The sequence below is a fragment of the Echinops telfairi genome, unplaced genomic scaffold (genome assembly GCF_000313985.2).
Source record: "Echinops telfairi isolate 266 unplaced genomic scaffold, ASM31398v2 ScPeMD7_7457;HRSCAF=8495, whole genome shotgun sequence".
NCBI lineage: Eukaryota > Metazoa > Chordata > Mammalia > Afrosoricida > Tenrecidae > Echinops > Echinops telfairi.
The window spans coordinates 22,331,526-22,352,758 of record NW_022111357.1 but is presented as its reverse complement, the minus strand read 5'-3'; the positions used below and the strand labels follow the sequence as shown (position 1 = coordinate 22,352,758).

Genomic DNA, 21,233 nt, shown 5'->3' with positions numbered 1-21,233 from the left:
CCTATAGGGCCGCCCTGAGTCAGAGTTGACCAGACGACAGTGAATGAGTAATTGAGCCATCTGCCTCTTTAAAGTGTGCAGTCAAATGACTTTTGGTATATTCTGAGATGGACAACCATCACCCCGGTTGATTTTAGAATATTCCATCACCCCAACCCAAAGTGAACCTCACATCGGTCAGGAGTCGCTCTGCACACCCTCCCCTCTCCAGCCCTCAGCTCAAGGCCCCGTAGATGAGCCCATTCTGGACATTCGCTCATGGGGATGAAGCCTTTGCCGTCGGGCTCCTCCTGGGCGCCCTCACGACGCTGAGGTCCGGCCGAGGCTCCTGGCTCTGCGTGAAGGGTCTCTGTTCCTTGTGGCTGGTGAGCAGGCCTTTGTGTGCACTGTGGATTGCTCAGGGCTCCCTAGCAAGGCGTTCACTTTAGAGAGCTGGCTCTGAGGATGGGCCGGGGACACTGGGGGAATGCAAAGGGCGAAGGCATGGGTAGGAGGCAGCTTCTGGATGCTGCAGGGAGAGGGGAGGGGCCAGAGGAGGCACGGGCGGTCCCTGGTGTCTGGATACAGAGCGATGCCACCTCTTGAGCCAAAGAAGACAGGTTTTCATCAAGCACAATGCCAGGAGACGTGGGCAAGATGGAACACCCAGCGGGTGGACCGAGGGTGGCCAGCTTCAGAGCAAATGAGAAGAGGCCTCTGGAGCCTTGAAAAGAGAGTGAGCCAGGGTGTGGTGAGGCCAGGGCAGCCAGGAAGGAGGGCCAGATGGAGAGGCTGGCCCCGTGCAGAGGGGAGATGGGGCAACCGCCCCTAAGAGGGTTCATGGAGTGCCAGCAGGCGGGTGAGGCCTGCTGAGCTGGGCAGGCTCTTGCCTGAGAGCGGGCCAGGAGGATCATTGTCCTGGGGCCAAAACCTTTGGCATTTGGATACTCCTGGACCCTCACAGAAGCCCTGTGCCCCCATTCTACAGAAGAAGAAACTAAGATTCGGAAAGGTGAACCATTTGACCAAAGCCCCTGCCTGCATGGCTTGGCTGCCCTAGGAGCCCTGGACAGTGCCAAGGTGGTGGGGCTGCTCCCTTGCCCGGCCTGCAGGGCAAAGGCCGGTGTTTAGGAAGGTGGAAGTGGGAGGGCAGGAGCACTCAGATCCCCAGAGCCAGTGTGATGGAGGAGGAACTGCCGACCCCTGGCTGCCGACGCTCAGGGACTGCTGACACTATATGCTCGTAGCATGGTGGTGATGGAGGTGGCCACTATGGCCCAGCCTCAGCTCCGCCCCTGTGAGCCCCAGATCCTTGGGAAGCAACTGCACTCCTCTTGGCTTTGGCTGCACATCTGAAAATGCCACTGACAGGCTTACCTCCGCCCTCAGGCTGGGGGAGGCTTCCGTGGGCCAATGTTCCTAAAGTCATTGTCCTCTGGGTGCTCGGGAGCACCGACTTCCTGGCCAGACAGTGGGGTCATGACTCCCGGAAAAGCACTTGTGGGATTACTCTGGTGGCCCGAGCCAGGTCAGTGTGGCCAGGGCCTGTCATTCTCCTCACCAGGTAGCTCCTTAAGGCCTGGGCTGGGCCTGGCCAGGGCTCCATCAGGGTGCTGCTGTTGATTAGGATGGCTGCCGTCTAGGCTGACCCACCTTCCCGAAGCTCACACTGCCAGCAGGCGGCATTTCCTGCACTTGGCTTTTCAGGGATCCCAGGAATGGCCTCTGGCTTATTTATTGGGCACCTACTGTCTACACTAACAGAGCCCTGGTGGCACGGCGGGTTGGTTACACGTTAGGTTGCTAACCACAAAGTCACCCATGCAAACCCACCAGCCACTCAGGAGAAATAGGAGGCTTTCTGCCACAGTCAAGATTTACAGTCTCAGAAACCCAAAAGGGACCATTCTCCTCTGACCTAACAGGTGAGTTCGAATCCCCTCCTTGACAGTGAGACTATCTATAGTGGTCCCTGCAAACCCAACAACTGCACCCCCAGCCCTTCCCAATCCTGGGCCAGGCTCTGTGCGCTCCGCACCGCAGTCCACACAGCCACTTTATGGGGCAGAGACAGCCCAGAGAGGTCTGGCAACTTGCCCAAGGTGAGCCAGCAGGAAGAGATAACCAGATAACGGCTCAGTGCTGCCAGGAATTGTTCTGAGCATCTTACCTAACTTAACCAATGCTCACAGCAGGAGATGCTGCGTCTCCATTTTACACCCGAGGAGGCAAGTTCAGTGATTTACCCGAGGGCACTCTGCTCTGAAGTGGTAGCGTGGATTTGCTGGGCGACCTGTGCCCGGAAGCCCTGTGCTTCATGACTTTGCCTCGCTTTGATTCTAGTAGAATTTCTGGAGCACCTGCCAGATCCGGTGCTACGGGACAGGGATGCAGCTGTGAGTCTGACAGGGCGCCGATTCTGGGGGCTCAGCACACAGCCAGGAGGGCCTTGGTGAATAATGACGGCAGGGGTGGACGCACTAACCCCGAGTGATGGAAGCAGGGAAGAGGGTCTCCAAGGCTGTAGCTGGTTGGGGGTTAGAGGGAAGAAGTTTGTTGAACACTTGTGGCTGGGGAAAAAATGAATTAGAGAAATATATGTTCTCTGCTTGGAGTTCCTGAGGGGTGCAAATGGTTACTGTGCTTGGCTGCAACCCCTAGAAGGTGGAGGTTGAAGTCTACCCAGAGGCACCTCAGACGAAAGGCCTGCTTTTTCTTTTTTAGGGTTAGGATTAGGTTTAGGGTTAGGATTAGATTTAGAGTTATGGATAGCGTGCCTGCTTCTTTTTCAAATCAGCCCCTGGATAGCCCTAGAGAGCAGTTATACTCTGCCCTGTGCGGCCTTGTCATGAGTCAGAGTGAGTGGCTATTGGTTATGTTCACCAGTTAATGGGAGGAAACGGATGCTCAGAGAGGGTGAGTCACTTGCTAAAGATCACACAGCACTCTGGCATGGGATGTACGGCCGATGATCCGGCCAGGTTTCATCCCAAGGGGATTGGCCCTTTGTCTTCTCACCATCCGCATGAGCCCCCAAGGCATCTCAGCAGAGCTGGGACCCAGTCATAAACCCCGCTAGGTGAAAGAAGAAACAGGCCAGTAGAGGGGCCCTTGGTCTCCTGTTTCCCAGCCCAGGGCCAGTGGGAAACGGATGGTGGGCTTGAATGCACGCCCACGGAAGCTGTTGCTTCTTTAGAAACCCATGCCCCAAGGTGCAGGCCCCCAGAACAGAGGCCACAGCCCGTGCACTCAGAGAGCCCAGCTCTCCACTCAGCTTGCTGCAAACACTGCCCTCTTCAGGCCTTCCCTGGTACTGCCAAACCAGAACCCAACCCTGCCATCCTATCGATTCCGGCTCACAGCGCCCCTACAGGACAGGGTAGAACTGCCCCTGTGGGTTCCTGAGACTGTACCTCTTTGTGGGAGTAGAAAGCCTCCTCTTTCTCCCCTAGAGTGGCTGGCAGTGTCAAAGTGCTGACTCTGGGGTTACAGCCCAGCGTGTAACCCACTATGCCACCAGGGATCCTCCGACCCTGGTACTGCAACCCCTGTGTTTTCATCTATTGATTTATTTATTTCTATGATTAGGTGCTCAGCTACTAATAAAACAGTGATTGGGCCCCACCAACTGCTCTGCAGAAGAGGCCCAGTGACCTGCTTATGCAGAAGTTCAAAGCCTGGGAAACCCTGTGGGGCAGTTCTACTCTGTTCTGTAGGGTCCAGAAGAGTCACTGTGGGTGTGTTGAGAACAGCTACTAGGAACCCCGGTGGCTCCTTGGTCAAGTGTCCTGATACTGACAAGTTGGCAATTCAAACCCAGTAGCTGCTCCCCGAGAGAAAGACGTGGCAGGCGACAGCCTGGGAAACCCTCTGGGCCAGTTTCACTCTGTCCTAGAGAATCACTGTGAGTTTTTCTAAGCAGCCACGCTCACTGGGCAATTCGAGTGTGCAAGGCCTCGTGTGTGGGACTGAACCAGGGATGCCGAATACTCACGATAGCCAAAACTGCCATCAAGTCAGTTCCGACTCATAGCGACCCTATAGGACAGGGTAGAACTGTCCCTGTGGGTTTCTGAGACTGTACCTCTTCATGCGAATAGAGAGCCTCATCTTTCTCCCACAGAGTGGCTAGTGGTTTTGAGCTTCTGACCTTGGACTTAGCAGTCCAGTGCATAACCGCTATACCGCTGGGGCTCCTTGAATGGTCCTGGAGAAATGGGCCTTGAAATCATGGTTTTACAAATCAGGACGCCGAGTCACTTGTCTAGGGCTGCACAGCTAGTAGACAGCCAGACAGGGACTCCAAGCCGCGTCTGTCTGAGTGCAGTGTTGTCCTCGGCTCTACCGCATCTCCTCTCTGCACCCCCTGCACCCCCTGTCTTCTGTAACGCAATTACCTCGACTGTCAGGAACTCTGGCCCCGGCAGCCAGTAGTAAACGAGACAGGGGTGCATGGGTTCTGCCCAAACCTCCTCAGATGCCCTCCTGACTAGAGCAGGTTTGCTCCTGAAAGCTGTGGTACAGACAAGCCGGGGTGGGTGAGGACGGTTGCTAGGAGATCGAGTGGGGCCCACAGACTACTTCCAGGACAAGAAACTTGGGGTGCTGGGCCTTCCAGGCACAGCTAGGTCTGTACCATTTGAGCCTAGAAGCCCCAAGATGCCATGTGGCTCCTCCGTGAGGTTACCCCCAGCTTCAGGTCTCGCTGCATGGCTGCAAGTTTGTCCCTGAGGCTGTGTGGTCCCTCCATGAGGCTGGGCGGGCTCTCTACGCCTGTGGCCTCTGAGCCTTCATCTGATTTCCCTGGTGACCCTCTTTGTCTTCTCTGCCAGGTTGTCCATCTGGAACCTTCAAGGCCAACCAGGGGGACGAGGCCTGCACCCACTGCCCCATCAATAGCCGGACCACTTCAGAAGGGGCCACCAACTGCGTCTGCCGCAACGGCTACTACAGGGCAGACCTGGACCCCCTGGACATGCCCTGCACAAGTAGGTCCCGAGCGCCTGAGAGCCACGCCTAGCCACCTGGTTAACGCTCGCCTTCCTGAGCGCAGAACAGCCAACTAGCCACCTGGTGGGAAGGGGAACGCGATCGAGTCAGAAAAGGATCGTTCTGGGGCAGCCATGCAGCTAACGCACAGGCACCATGGAGCTGACATCTGGCTCCCTTCCCCCTTGTGCTGATCACACGGAGGAGAAAGTCAAGGTCTTGAGTCCCAAAGGGACGCAGGGGGGAGGGGGGAATGGGAGGCTTGGCAGAAGACCATTCCCAGGCTCCCAGGTGGCATCTACGCAGAAAAGACAGCCCCGTGTTCTAACCTGGCAGCCGCTGCCTGAATCCCAGGCCAAGCTTCTCTGAGAAAGGCGTTGTTGCCCTGCCCGTCGGGAAGGCATCCAGCTACCAGTCACAGGCAGCGGAGCCCAGTGGCTGAAACCATAAAGGTGTGTGTTTTGCACATGCAAGGAGCGCAAAGGTAGGCAGTGATGGGATAGTGGGCTAGAGGCCCTCGGGGCCCTGCCCTCTCTGCTGTCTGTGCTCAGCGCTCCTTCCCGGTCCAACGTGGCTGCTGGAGCTCCAGCCAGCACAGCCCATCCTAGGCAGCGCAAAGGGAGACAACGGCCCTGCTGCAGCTGTCTGTCTCCCTTGTAAGAAACTAGCCCAGTCCACGCCTCGTGCTATACTCCTATCTCCGCACTCAGCACCGACAGCAGCCTGGCAGGTGTGTGTCATCGTTTAGCCAGGCAGATTGCCACCCTGAGTACATTCAGGGTCTGTTAGGAGGAAGAAGGGGAAACGCATTGGAGGCAGGCATAATCTCCCACCGAAAGATCATCCCCACTAAGGGGTTGGCATTGAGGGCAAAAGTGTAAGCTGAGGTGTGTGAGACAGTGAGATATATTCTAGAACTCTCTCTTTGGTGGATAGAGGAGAGGAAGGATTTGGAAAAGAAGCCTTTAAAGGGGGATCTGGGCTGGAGCCAGGGCCGTGGGCACAGGTGGCTCAGGGAACAGTGCCACCACTAACCAGCCCTTCTCCCTCCTCCCAGCCATCCCTTCCGCACCCCAGGCCGTGATCTCCAGCGTCAACGAGACCTCACTCATGCTAGAGTGGACACCGCCCCGAGACTCGGGGGGCCGCGAGGACCTCGTCTACAACATCATCTGCAAGAGCTGTGGCTCGGGCCGGGGGGCCTGCACGCGCTGTGGGGACAACGTGCAGTATGCCCCCCGCCAGCTGGGCCTGACGGAGCCCCGCATCTACATCAGCGACCTGCTGGCCCACACCCAGTACACCTTCGAGATCCAGGCCGTGAACGGCGTCACCGACCAGAGCCCCTTCTCACCTCAGTTTGCCTCCGTGAACATCACTACCAACCAAGCAGGTGAGCTCATCAAGTGCAGGCTGGGAGGGGGCGGTGAGGCGGTGGGGGGGAGTGCCCTGTCATGCTGTGCCAAATGGGTATCCTGGCAGCCCTTGTTAAAGACTCCCTATTCAAAGGCTTTCCCTGTGATTCAGCCACCTGGGAGAGTCAGTGTTACCTCTCCATTATCGCAGCATTTAGAATAATTGCTACTGCTTTTTGAGTCCGTATTAAGTACAAGTTAAGCTGCCATGACAAAAAGACCCCAGTGTTCCGTGGCTCAGATTCTCAGCTTACGGTCCAAGGAGCCCCTAGGTGATGTGAGAGGTCAGTGTGTGCAGATGGGAACTGAAAGGTCAGAGGTTGAAGTCCCCCTGGCAGGGACTCAGGAGAAAAGCATGGTGAAAACTCAGTCGCTGGAGACCCGGGGGGTGGGGGGTGGGGGACACGGCTCTGCGCCGACACCTGTGGGGTCTGCCGTGAGTCAAAATGACCTCAACAGCACCTGCTTCCATCTGAGTTCTGTCACAGACCCGGGGTGAGCAGGGCAGCTCTGGCCCAGGCAGAGGCTTGGGGACCCCCAACCTTCCATTTTTCCCCCCCACCCTGCTTCTGATGGGCTTCAGGAAGCCGGGCAGTGGGCGCAACTGGGCCCTAACGAAGTGGGGAGGGGAGACCCTGGGTGGGGGTCATGGACTAAGCAAGGGAGACAGGGTCATCCCCCATCACTTCTGTCTGCCTTCCAAGGGAGGCTGGGAACTGTCACCCCTCGCTGGCCAGCCATATGCCTGTCTGGTGGCACTCAGTCAGTTGTGAACAGAAAGGTCGGCGGTTCAAACCACCGGGCAGCTCTGAGAGAGAAAGGCCTGGCAATCTACTCCCATGAAGATTATAGCCCAGAAAACCCCACGGGAAAGTTCTGCTCTGTCACGTGAATAGGAGTGGACTCGGTGCTGCCAACCCGACAGCAAAGCCTCCATCACCATAGAGACCAGCAGACAGGTTTCAGTGGGCATCCAGCAGTGTTCACAAGGGCTTTGGGCCTCAGCCCACTCTGGGCTAACTCTGCCAGCGCCTTTTCCCGCTGCTCACCCTGAACCACCCGCCTGTGAGCCCGTGCCTCCCGCCCCTCCTGCCTCCCTCCCAGCTCACTGCCTCCAAGGAGTGGCTGCACAATGCATTCATGGCTCGCAGGTCTCCTTCACCCCACCTTTCCCCCAAATGGCTGTCCTTGGGGGTCACCGGAGACCCTCAGTTCATCAGGTCCAGGAGACAATTCCCAGAAGCCCCAGCTGTCAGCCCCACAATTGGCCTCTCCTTCCTGCCTAAAACACTATCTTACATGGGCCACACTGAGCTGGCTGCCCTCTATAGATAGCTCCAGCTAAACCCTCCAGCCCCACCTGCCCCGTCTCCTGCTGGAAGCTCTCAGCCCTCATCCCCGCCTCCTCGCTCTGCACATCTCTTCCACACCAGCATCAGCTTGTATCCACCAGCCTGGACCTCCCTCTAGATGCCAGACATGCAGCTAATGTCTACCCAACAACCCCATTTGGATAGTCCGCAGGCCTCTAAGGCTTAATCTCAATCTTTGTTCACGCTCCCATGCCAAAAATAAAATAAAGCCTGTTTCTCCCTCAGTCTTGCCCACCTCAGTCAACTCTCCCACCATCCATCAGTGCAGGTCAGAGGCCCAGGAGCCTCCTCCCGCCCATGTCCACTCATGTCATCCACCAGAAGAACCAAATCCACTACTGTCAAATCGATGGCCACTCAGAGCAAAGCTATGCAGAACTTCTGGGAGCAGTCTCAGAGCAACAGATGGGCTTGAACCAACAACCTTGCAGTTAGCAGCCTGATGTCTAGCCCACGGTGCCACCGAGTGTCCTTATTCCAAGACTTTTGATTTCACACCCTTGATGCCTTCCTGGCAGCCGCTCCACCTCACCACATCTGCTGTGGGTAAAGGCCTGTGTGCCCCTTTTCTGTGTTTGTCTTTCTTTGGGGGGAACGTGCTAAGGCACTGGCGATTCTATGGTAGAATTCCTGCCCTCGTGAGGGAGGCCTGGGTTCCACTACCAGCTACTGCCCCTCACGTGTGGCCAGCACTCTTCTGTCGGCAGTGGCTGCCGAGGTTCAACTGAACTGCCAGACAAAGAGGCACTAGGAAGCAAGGCCCGCAGATTGACTTTCAACCATCGGCCGCAGACAGTTCACAAGGGCATCTGCCACATACCTGCCTCTTCCGTCTCCCTACCGTCTCTGGCCTTTAATTCCGTCCTTCTTCGAGATGCTGCTCAAATGTCAATCTGGCCATGTCACCCTCCCCTCCCGCCTCCTGTGACTCAGCCCGCGAGGTCGCTCGCAGTGAAGGCGCGGTCCAGCTCTGCAGCACTGGCTGCTCTGCCCTGGCTCCAGCTCCCTGGCACGAAAGGCCTTCTTGCCCCCGGCTCTTTGCGCTTGCTGCACTCACACAGCCAGGCTTCACGCGAACGATCCTGACCCTCTACCCGCTCCTCCAGGCAGCTTCCAGCCTCCCCAGCTGGACCAACCCCAACCTCTGCTCTGTGGCTCCAGTCGGCAGCCCTGGAGGGATGTTCACTGCCTGATAAAGCAGACCAGAGGGCCACTAGGGATCAGGGTAACGCTAGGCCTCACTACATCCTGTGCATCAATGACCTTGAACTTCCACCCACACCGAGGGCCAGGCAAGTTTCCTGGGGCCTCAGGGTACCTATGAGCAGAAGATCTTGAGGTTGGCCCTGGAATGCGTCCCTCGGTTTGCTCCACAGCCCCTGCTGAGTCCCTGCTGTGGGCAAGGTCTGGACCCTGCTAAGGAACGCCAGGTCCCAAGAGAGAAAGCAGGCGAACTACCCAGCCTTCTCTTTCTGATACAAAGTGGGGCTCCTGGAGAGTGTAGGGGGGGCGGGGGTTGCTTCCAGCCAGACAGGTCCAGGAAGCTTCCTGGAGGAGGTAGGGTTTGCCCTGCACTTTGAAGGGTCAATGGAATTTTGAAGAGAGGCATAGAAAGAAATGGAATTCCTCCAAGTGGGAGGGGCATGGGAGGGGGAACACCTGCACCTGGCTAAGGTTGCTCTCTGAGAAGGAGGTCCTCGTGTCTCCATGCCATAGAGCAGGGGTCCTCAAACTTTTTAAACGGGGCCAGTTCACTGTCCCTCAGACCCGTTGGAGGGCTGGACTATAGTTTAAAAAAAACAATGAGCAAATTCCTATACACACTGCACATATCTTATTTTGAAGTAAAAAAACAAATGGGGCAAAAACACCTGGTGGGCCGCATAAATGTCCTCTGCAGGCTGCATGTGGCCCACAGGCCCTAGAGGGTGCCATAGAGGGTGCTCAGAGAAGTTGAGCCACAGACCCGGGAAGGGTGAGAGGCAGGACTAGCCTAGGTGTAATGGACCAGTCTGCGGTCTGTGTGTGGTTGGGTGTGGCTGGCCATGTGCAGGCCAGCATTTGTGCACACATCCATGGGCTTGGATGGGTCTGGAGGTCCGAGGCCCAGGCACAAGCACACCTACATAGAGGTAAGTAGAAACTGCTGAGGGGTGCCAGGGCACATGCCATCCCTGCAGCCCTTTAGGTCTGCCTCCAGGCCTGGGCACACGCGTGTGTGCGTGCATGCATGCGTGCGTGTGTGCATGCATGCGTGCATGCGTGCGTGCTGGAGCCGGAGCCTGCATGTCCGAGCCTGCCTATGTGCATGTGGCTGTGTGCAAGGGGAGCTATGGGGTTTTGCAGATGAAGCTTCAGGACCTCTGTGAGTGGGAGGGGGGGGGGCGCAGGAGGGGGGTGCATGGCGCCTCACTCCCAGGGGTCTGAGCTGACTGGAGGCCAAAGCCAGCAGCGGGTGGTGAAGATGCCTCACAAATTAAAGAGGCCTCCATTGTGAGTCTCCAGCTCTGAGCTGGGGAAGCCAGACTCCCCGTGGGGTGGAGGTGGAGCGTCAATCCCCCAGGGCCCAGGGAGTCCTCTCCCTAACTGTGGGGGTGCCTGCTGCCAGCTTGGAGTCCCAAGGGGAAAGATGCCTGCTCTGGGGACTCCTGGTGATGTCTGGGAGTGGAGACACAGGGTGGAGGCGCGGGGCTTCCAGAGGGCTGGGTTCGGGGAGCACTCGGAATGGAAAGGCAGAGTGGAGGCTGTACTGGAAACAGGGCACCGGGGCTTGAAGCACAGCGTTGCCATGCATTTGCTCCGGGTGTTAGTGTCCTATCAGCCAGCCCACCTGCCTCGTGTGGTTGTTGTTGGCTGAGTTGGTTTGGACGCTTAGAGACCCTGTGTCCAACAGAACCTAACACCGTGGGTCCCGCGCCATCCTCACACCTGTGCGTATGTTGGGTCCCATTGTTGCAGCCCCTGTGTCAGTCCATCTTGCTGAGGGTCTTCCTCTTTCTCACGGCCCCTCTACCTTTGCAAGCATGATGTCCTCCTCCAGGGACTGGTCTCTCCTGATCACATGTCTAAGTAAGTGAGACAGAGTCTTATCCTCGCCTCTAAGGGGAATTCTGACTACTTCTTCCAAGACGGATGTCTTTGTTCTTTCCAAATCCAGACCACGTTCAATATTCTTCACCAGCTCCGTAACGCAACTTCACCGATTCTTCCTTGGTCTTCCTTATTCGATGTTCTACTTGCACATGCAGATGAGGCCATTAAAAATACCATGGCCTGGGTCAGGCACATCTTAGTCCTCGGAGTATCCTCCTTGCTTTTCAACACCTTGAAGAGGTCTTGTGCAGCAGATGTCCCCAATGCCAGGCATCGTTTGATCTCTGAACGGCTGCTTTCCTGAGCATTGATCCAAGCAAGACAAAAACCCTTGACAACTTCAGTCTTTTCTCTGTTTATCACGATGTCACCTACCGGTTGTAAGGATTTGGGTCTTCTTTACATCGAGTTGTAATCCACACCGCAGGCTGCAATCCTTGCTCTGCAAGTCCTCGTTTTCAGCAAGCAAGGTTGTGTCATCTGCATGTCGAACATTGCTAATAAGCCTCCCTCCAATGCAGATGCTGCATTCTTCTTCATACAATCTGCTCCGCCCGACTCACAGTGATCTTCTACACAGTTCCCAAGACTGTAAATCTTTATGGGAGCAGACACCCTCATCTTTCTCCTGCAGAGCGACTGTGGACTTGAACTGTGGACCAAGGCATACCCAGGGGCGTCACCAGGGCTCCCTAACAGCCACCAGATGCTTTGTGGCAAAACTGCTCCGCTCCAGCAGCTAGTAAGCACAGTGACAAATGTGTATTTTTTCCACGCCCGATGCATGAGCGAGTCCAGCCTGGGTACTGATCATTTCGGTCAGGCTCTCTGTGCTGGGCAGACTCCAGAATGTGAATGAGGTTCAGCCTGACACTGTCCACTTACTGTCCCTGGACCAGCAGCTACCCCCAGCTTGTTTCTCTCTTGTTGGATGGCAGGAGCCCAAGTGGCCAAGCCATGCCATGCCAGCACCGTGGTCTGGGCCATCGCCTGGGCCAAAGCAAACCCCATGGCCAAGCTGGCACAGAGTGCTCTGCCCACTTGGCGGTCCTGTACTGTCCCTTGGCAAAGGGCTTGGGTGCACAGCCCTGTCACAAGGAGGAAACATTGCGTCACGATCCCCATCTGCCAGTCTGTGGAAATCACTTTCTCCCGCGGGGCCCTGATGCCCGCAGATCACCGGTCAAACCTGCAAAAGCTGCAAGCTAGGCGCCAGAAGAGACCTCTCAGAGGAGGAACCCTGAGAGCAGCCGAGAGAAAAGTGCTGACCCCGCACCTCTGTCACAGCTGGAAGCGTGCGAGACCGGGTGGAATCCCGGCTCTCACCGGTCACACTGCACATGGGAACCTTCTCAGGACACAGGGTCCTGGGTCCACCCCCTCCCCCCCAGCCCTGCTGAATCACAGCCCCCAGAGTGAGGCAGGAATTTGCACTGTGCACGTACAGCAGGCTTAGATTGTTTCTTAACACCAGACGAATTTGGAAAACTCCATTTGCATGCATGTCAGCCCCTTTGAGCCCTCAAAGCCCTGAGGCTCCCTGTATCATAGCAACCCTCCCCTCTCCTCCTTGCTCCAGGCACGCTGACCAGCCCCCTTCTCTCAGGGATGCGCAGAACCCTGCTGGGGCAGTACAGCCATGCCACACCCTCAGTAAGTGTGTCCCCTTGCCAGTGAGGAAACTGAGGCCCGGACAGGCAGTTCTTTAAGCAGAGACCCCACTACTAAGTAGAATTTAAACCCAGGACTGTGGGACACCTCGTCTAGAGCGGAGGGGACACAGTCCCTGCCCTGAGCATGTATGTTCTGGCCAGGGCGAAGCAACATCTTGATACGCGAAGGCCACGGTGTAGTGGTTCTGCGCTGGGCTGCTAACCACAAGGTCAGGAGTCCGAGCACCAGCCCGTCTGCAGGAGAAAGACAGGACTTACTTTCCACTCCCGTAAAGAGTTACAGGGCCGCTGTGAGCCGGACTGCCTGATGGCCGTGCGTTTGGGGTTGGACAGCCCGAAGGACAAACACATCTGTCTTGGGAGAGGTTCGGCCAGAGTGCTCCTTAGAAGCCAGGATGGTGAGACCTTGTGTCACTTACTGTGGACACATTATCGGGAGGGGCCCGGCCAGGAGAAGGTCCTCCAAAAGGAGCAAGACCCTCAACTGGACAGACTGACACACTGGCTGCAACGAAGGGTCACCCGGAAGCCTCCGCCTCCGCACGGGGCGGTGTTCATTCAGTTGTGCGTAAGGTGGCCAAGGGTCAGGGCCAACTGATGCCACCTAACAGCACAGATGAGACCCGGTACCAAGCCCACATCCACGATGGCCCGGTTGATGGCCCTAGGAAGGGCCAGGGTTGGGTGAGGGAGATCACAGGCAGGAGGCCTCTGGGGACTCAGGAAGGGCTTGCCAGGGACGGCTTCCTGGAGAAGGAAGCATTTGAGCTTGGCTTTGAAGAAAGAGTGCAGAAATGAAAGTGTCCCGGACAGAAGGAGGTCCAGGCAGCAGGCTGAACATGCTCCTCTTTTCTATGCCTTTGCAGTGGGCACTTTGAACCTGCTGTTCCCACTGCCAGGAATGCACCTGCACCCACCCCCCCACTGCTGCTTCAGCCCTCCACTCATCTGCACTGGCCTTGCTGACGTGGTCAGATCCCCTGCCCCTCCAGGCCCCACAGTGGACACTTTGGCCTTTGCGACTCGGAACGCATATGTTCTGCCTGCCTCTCCATCCACCATCACCACCAGGGGCTCAGAGAAGGTCTGCTTTTTCTCACCCGGGTTTTCCCGGCACTTAGCAGGGGGCACCCTGCAGCGCATGCCCAGTGAGCGTGTGTGGGAGGTTCTGAGAAGCGTGGAGTGAGGCCGGGTGTGGAGAAACGCAGCAAGCCTGAAAGACAAGGCTGGGGGCGTGGGTCCCAGACAAGCGCACTCAGTGGTCGATTTTAAGCAGACCCTAAAATTTAATACATAAGTATCCAGGCCCATACCTTAAAAGGAAAAAGTATTTCTTTGGACGAGCAATGGGACCTTACTCACAATCCCTTGGCTCCCACCAAAGCCAGGTCGTCATCTGACTTCATAAAGCCGCCCGCAGCCTTCGCGCCACACTCCGCCCATGCTCACGGCCACGTCCAAGGCCCCAGAGGAAGGAGGTTGGCCCAGCTGTGTAGCCCCACTTGAAAGATGAAGCAACAGGGACTGGGGGAGGTTAAGCAACTTGCCAAGGATCATTCAGCTGGCAAGTGCCCCCCTCCGCACCCCCAACCCTTCCCTACAAGAATTCAGGCTGTCCAGAATCTGGGGTCTCCATCACACTGCCCCTCAACACAAACAGTAGTCCAACTCCAGAAGGGAGCAGCGGGGAGAGAGTACCCTAGGGTGGTGGCCAGAGGGCCTCCAAGGAGGGGGCGTTGCAGCTGAGATTCGATGCTGAGGAGGAGAGAATTGGGCGGCCACAGGGAGGGGTCTGCCTCTCAGCCACACCAGGCTCATCCCCATGGCTGCCCTCCGGCGCTGTTCTGGAGACTGCCTAAGCCCTCAGGGATGACAGCCGGAGCAAGTGGCCTCTCCTCTCCATGGGTCCGGAACCGTGGGCAGAGGTGGGCAGAGCCTGGGCTTGGGATGTAGCAGACACGCCTGACTTTGAATTGAGCTTGGCCAGTCGCCAGCGTGCGGTGCGGCCTTGTCCACCTCTGTCCACCTCTGACGGCATCTTCCTCGTGGGCCTTTTCACCTTCGCCTTTCCCGGTGGGTATGAGGATTTCAGCTCCTGCTGGCAAGGTGCCTCATTACTGCCTGGTGCCCCCAGGGACTGCATTCAAAACTCGGAGGCCATTCTGTCACCCTTCCTGTCCTAATGACAGCTCACATTTGTCTCCTGCTTAGTCTGAGCCAGGCACTGTTCTAATCAGTTGGTGGTCAACCCTCCCGGCAATTCTCCAAAGTAGGTTTTAGCATGCTCCTCTTTCACAGGCAGGCAAATGGGTCCCTTGCATGGCGCAGCTTGCCCTCCGCTACAAACTGGAAGGTTGGCAGGTCAAACCTGTCCAGCTGCAGCGTGTAAGAAAGGCCTGCCAATCTGCTTCCATAAAAGATTAGCTCTCTGCCCTCAAGTCATGCCTGACCCTTAGCGACCCTACAGGGTCACATCTTTCTGCCGGGAGCAGCTGGTGGGTTCAAACCAGCAACCTTTCAGTTAGGAGCCTAGCACTTAGCCCAGCACCACCAGGGCTCCCCTCTGTCATGAGTACAGCCAGGAAACCCCTGTAGAGCTTGATTCGGCTCTGCAACGCACGGAGCTGCCAGGCGTTGGAATCCGCTTGATGGCAGTGGGTTGGGTTGCATTTATAGACATGTGTGTTACATAGACACTCCTATGTGTGTAAGAAAGAGCTTTATATACAAGAGCAATTGAATATTGAGAAAACATCCCATCCCAGTCCAGATCAAGTCCATAAGTCCCATATTAGCCCATATGTCCGATACCAATCTATAAAGTCCTCTCCAGACTCACAAAACACATGCAATGATGCCGAATGCAGGACAATCACAGGCCAGTGGGAGAGGGGTGTCTTGTGGATCCAATGGCACTGTAAGCATCTCAGCACTGGCAGGGCTCTCCACGTGGCTCCTTCGGCTCCAGAGGTCACAGGTCTATCAGCGTAGCGCCTTGTGTCTTGTCAGTAGAGCATCTCTCAGAGAGTGAGTTGAGAGAGAGAGAGTCTCCCACCTCGAAAGAGGAAATACAGGAGTTCCCAGAATCCTCAGGGGAAGGCCATGCCCACACAGAGGCCTCATGGGCTATATAACCCGATTGACAGCCTAGACTCCACCCCTGCACTCCTAATTCTCTCAAGTCCTAAACTGACACCTGAGTATGTAACTACCACAGCTAGGTTGTCCAGGGACACAAAACCAGTGACACTCATCTATGAATAAGAAGGAACTGTACAGCAAGGAATAATTTTATATCAAGAAGAAGGCAGCCCCGCCCAGTCCAACTCATGCCCATGGGCCCCAAGCTAGCCAGGGCCCGCTTTAGACTCATGCAGCTGCAGCTGATGATGCCGAGAGGTGAAGGGGGAAGCAGGGAGGTCACATGCCTGCCGATGGGTGCAGAGCCCATCAGTGGAAACCTGGCAGGGCGCCAACAACTCTCAAGGTCGGGGGACCCACATAACCCCACCACCCACCCAACCTGAAGGCAAACACAGGCCCCAGCAAGGGAGAAACGAAGGGCAAGAGAGGAAGGAGAAGTCCCCAGTGTCTCTCTTAAGAGGAGGCCACACCCCACAGAGGCATCTTCAGGCTGTGACCTGATTGACAGGCTAGGCTCCACCCCTACACTTTCACAAGGTGCCAAGTTGACATAAAATCCCACTGCCACCACAAGGAAAGAAACATTGATTGTTTTGCGACTTGCAGCCCTCAAGCGTGACACCACTGCATACACAGGGACCCAGTGTGGGCAACGCCGTGCCTGCCACAGAAGGAGTGGGCTGGCTGCCCGAGGCCTGTCATGAGCAGCAGACCGACCAGTTAGGAAGCTGTCTTGCCGCATGTCCTACCTAGTTCTGTGGGAGAAACAGCATCAGTGCTGGACCCAACAGCCCTGTCTCGATTCAGCTGCGTGGAAGACCTCACTTCTCAAAGCCTTCATTTTCTCCCCTGCAAAAAGGGCTTGCCTGATGCTGGCTTTGCCAGGTGCCTGTAGCCTTCACAATCACGGACACGCGGCATCTATCTAGCCGGCGGGTGAGACTTGGCAGCTAGGTGTGAGAGAGAACAGCAGTGGTTCAGTGGTCGATTCTCTCCTGCCACGCCAGGACCCCCAAGTACAAATCTCCACCAGTGCTCTCCTGAGCAGCCAGCACCGTTGCTTACACGTCACTGTGGTGCAGAACAGGTTTCCGTGGGGGCTTCCAGCCGGAGCAAGGCCTGGCGACCAACTTCTGAAAACCGGCCAGTGAAAACCCTGTGGGTCACAGCAGGCAGCTCCGTGACCTACCTGGGGCTCAGGTCGTGCTTCACTCCATCGCGCAGGGGGTCACTGGGAGTCAGGGCAGCTCCACAGCAGCCAACAACAGGCTTTCGAGGGACTCCGCAGGAGCGTCCGTTTCCTGTCGCTGTCAGACAAATCACCGTTTCCCCCTCAAGAAGCCCCAGTTCATTGTCAGCCACTTTCAGAATTCACTGGGACCAAGTCAAGGTGTCTTGGGACTGCGTTCCTTCCTGGAAGCTCTAAGGGACCCTCCATGTCCAGCTTGTTGGACCCTTAGAATTCTGTGCCCGGTCATCGTAGGACTGAGGTCCCAATTCGGTGGGAGACCTGTATCCCTCGCTCCTCTCCTGGAGCCTGGCGCCCACCTCTCAGAGCAATGCCTCCCTGCTCTCTGACTCTCCGCTGCGAGGGGTTCTTCCCTCCCAAGGCCTCCTGTGATGAGGCTGAACCCACACCGGGGTGATCCAGGATTTTGAAGGCGGTTAAACACTCTGCTGCTAACTGAAAGGTTGGCGGTTCTAACCCACCTGGCAGCTCCGCAGGGAAAGACCTGGTGGTGTGCTCCTTTCATGATGACAGCCCCCTAAACCCCAGTGCCACGAGGTCATGATAGGTCGGAACCAACTGGATGGCACCTACCAATGACAACAACCATCATCACCATCATAAAGGCCCTTCTGCCGGGGAGCCTGACCTCTTCCCCGAGGCCAGGGGTTAGGACGTAGATGTGTTTGCGGGGAGCCGGTCTTCCAGCAATCGCAGGTGGTACCCACAGCCAATCAGGTCCCAGCCTGAAGGTGACTCACAGCCACCCTTTACAGCAGTGGTTCTCAACCCTCTTAATGCCCCCACCCTTTAACACAGTTCTTCATGTGGTGGTGACCCCCAACCATAAAATTATTTTCGTTGCTACTCCATCACTGTCATTTTGCCACTGTGATGAATCAGGCAACCCCTGTGAAGGGTGGTTTGACCCCCAAAGAGTTCGCAACCCACAGGTTGAGAACCGCTACTCTACAGCGTTTCCCAGGCTGTAAATCCTTCCGAGAGTAGATAGCCTCATCTTTCTCCCAAGGACCAACTGGTGGGTTTGAACTGCCGACTGGTAGCTAGCAGTCCATCGCTTACTCAACAGCTTCACATCGGCCCTGACAAGGGCCTTAGATTAGAGTTCATCTGATCCACTCCCTTTCTTTACAAATAAGGTCACCTGGGGAGGGTCTGAAGTGCCTGCCCATGTTCCCATCAGGTTCTAGGCAGAGTTGGTCTCCTACCTGGCCGGGTCTCTGTCCTGACACCCCTCCATGTGGCTTCCTCGTGGAAAGACTTTCAATTTCCCGAAGCCCATCCTGCCGCCCGGGTTTCTCCTCTGATCCTCCTGCACCCCCCGTGGGGCTCCCTCTCAGGAACAGGCATGGCATGTACTCGCCTACTTCTCCCCCAGGGGGCCAGAGCATCAGAGAGAGGTGAGGGCAAGAGAGCCCCCAGGGAGGCTCAGGCCGGGCTGCAGAAAGAGAGGAGAGAGGGGGGAACATTTCCTTGCCCAGACCCGGCCCTCTGCCTGCATCCTCCTCGTTGATCCTCCCAAGCGTTCTGCAGGGAGCCTCCAGCATCAGCAGCACTGGCTTTGGCTGCCTGGAACAGGAGAACAGTCACAGAAAGCTACTGCCACCGTCACGCCCTTTAGCAGTCAACCATGAAACCGATGGCGATGGCGGAAAACAAGAAGCACTTATCGAGCTCCTGAGGCTCTGGGTCGCTTGGCAGCCTGTCTCTTTCGGGTCACTTGGCAGCCCTTTGGATTATGAAGGGGCTTTATCATGTGTTTGCGGGGAGGACTGTGGATGGCTGGTCTGGAGTGGCCTTGGTGGGGACAGCAGGGGTGATGCCTCGGCTCCCCTTGTCTCCGCCAACCTGAGTATGTTCTCATGGCAACTCCAGGGGACCGTGACAGTGAGCAGATACATACAAGAGCCTTTTCCAACCTCACTTATGTCGTGCTTGTCTATATCCCATTGGTCAAAGCAAGTCACATGGTCAAGCCCAAAGTCAGGGCAAGAGGGGGCCGTGCAAGTTACAGACACCGAGAGGCCATTAATAGAGCCATTCTACCATAATGGCTTAGATGGGGAAGATGCCTGAAGGCAGGCGTTATGGCAGCTTCGTGGAATCATCCTGGAGCCTCAGTACACAGCGTCTGGCCTTTATTGCCCAATTTGGCTGCAAGAGCCCCAGCCATCGCCTCTACACAATTCCTTGGTTTCCTAGCCATCAGGGAGTTTGGGGAGATGGAGTCTTTTCTTTGGGCACAGCGTGCCCAGCTGAGGACCAGGATGTTGCTCATTTTGGAGAGAAGGGATGTCTGATCAGTAGGGAGTACTTTCCATGGTGTCCCGTTTTGTAGGTGAGTAAGCTGGGCTCAGAGACAGACGTAACTTGCCTGTGGTCACACCATAGCCTTGGGGAGAAGGGAGAGTCGGATCTGACACCTGAGCTGTACCTCTTCCCCCTTCCACCACCACCTCCACTACCACCACCACCACCCTTCAAGAGCTTCGCTAGGGCTCAACTGTTCATGCACGGTGCTGTTTTAGAGCCTGTGCAGCCCAGGCGGTTACACGTGGCTGAGGCTCCCGGAGCCCCTACTCCAGGCTCCGTTCAGGATCAGTGTTTTAACCGGCGGGCCTTCATTGAGTTTGGGCAACGTTCTTGCCATCATCCCCGTATAGAAACCAAGGCCCAGAGGGCTGAGTGGGATGGCGGCCCCGGCTCTTACCACCTTGCTGATCCAGGTTGTGGCTTAGGATTTTGTCCCACCAGTTGGCCAGTGCAGCATTGGGAGGTGGACGGCTGGGTGGTGTGCAGCACCAATGCCCAGGCCTGGGGTCGACCCTGCACTCATTCAGCTCATTGGTAGGGCCAGGGAAGAAAACCAAGCAGGGCTTTAGAGTCTGCACACCTGAGCCCCTATCTCAGTCTTACCACCTGTGAGAATTGAGGCGCCCTGGGTGAGAAACCCCATCCTGAACCTCATTTTCCTCATCTGTCAGATGGAGATGGGTCATCCCTGCTCTCCATGGTTGTGCACGAAGGGGCTCGCCCCCAGCCCTTGTTGCTGCCAGCTCTTGTCAAAGCTGAGCCCTGACGCAGGGTGACCCCATGCACAACAGGACAGGATGGACCATAGCGATCCCTAGGGCTTTCAAAAGCTGACTTTAAGAAGTAGATCTCCAGGCCTTTCTTCCCAGTTTGTCTCAGTCTGGGAAAACCTGTCTTAGCCCCACTAAAACGTATTCAGCCTTGCAACACGCAAGTCCCCCCGGACAGACAGAGGGTGGCTCTGCGTAAGGTGCGGTGGCTGGGAAGTCAAGCCCAGGGCTCTTTGGTGCCGAGCGAACTCTACAATGGAAGCAGGAAAGAATGGGTGGCGGCTGCCACCCTAAAGTGGAGCCTTTCTCAGGTTCAAGGGAGAAGACAATAATCACAGTAATGTCTAATAACAGTGTCTCCTGGGTCCAGTTATTTTCCAAAATACAGTCTACATCACCTATCACTAGCTAAGAGGAAAAAAAGCCCCAAAGCCAAACTGACTGAGGGAAAAGGCATTTTGAGATCACTTGAGAGCAGGACTATTGGGTTCCAGCGAGCCCCGCTTCCTCCCTATAGGACTTGCTCTGAGCCGGATCCACTCAACGGCAGTGAGTTTGTGATTTTTGTCCGTTTGGTTTGTTTCATTTGAATAAGCCAGCTGCTCCCATTTTCTATCCCACCCCGTTCCCTAAGAGCCTTGGTCCTGCCGGGAAGAAAGACAGACAGATGACTCATTTTCTGGATGAATTTTGTTTGCAGAAATCCTTTTAGTATTATCCTCAAGTCCCCCTGAACCCCAGTTGAATCGTTGGAAGTGTGTCGCATCGCTACAGTTTCAGAAACAAGCCCTCAACACAGCCATTCATCCCACCACTGGCTGGGAATTCTGAGACCCCTGTGGAGAGTACAGAGCTCCTGCTGCAGACCCTGGAGGAGGAAGGGCAATGGCAGTGGTATTGCAGGCCAGCTGTTGGGCAAGAGGCCTCTTGTTTGTGGCAGCAGGTCACACCTGCAGGTAGGCTCAGGGTCTGGGGGAGAATAAATTGCTGGAGACAGCCTGGGGGCCACTGCTTCAGCATCCTGCCCAGAGCTGCTGTCAGTTGGCTCCATCAGCGCTCTGAAGCCCAAAGCCCAGTCAATTCAGACTCATAGCAACCTCTCAGTTAGCGGCCGAACAGTTCAACCTCTGTGCCGCCTGGGCCCCTTCAGAGTTCTGGAGGGGCTGGAAGGGATCCCAGCCTGCTTTCCCTTCCCTCCCTCCCTTCCTTGTTCTCTCTCTCTCTCTCTCTCTCTC

At 56.3% G+C, this 21,233-nt stretch overlaps 1 protein-coding gene across 2 annotated transcripts in view; it reads left to right on the top strand.

Annotated features, from left to right (window-relative positions):
* EPHB2 (EPH receptor B2) overlaps positions 1-21,233 on the top strand; it is a 147,328-nt gene that overhangs the window by 90,045 nt on the left and 36,050 nt on the right. For both annotated transcript variants that reach the window (XM_004705119.4, XM_013005292.2), the window contains exons 3-4: positions 4,812-4,967; positions 6,026-6,361. In XM_004705119.4, the coding sequence (XP_004705176.1) occupies positions 4,812-4,967; positions 6,026-6,361 (492 nt within the window). The remainder of the gene's footprint in view (positions 1-4,811; positions 4,968-6,025; positions 6,362-21,233) is intronic.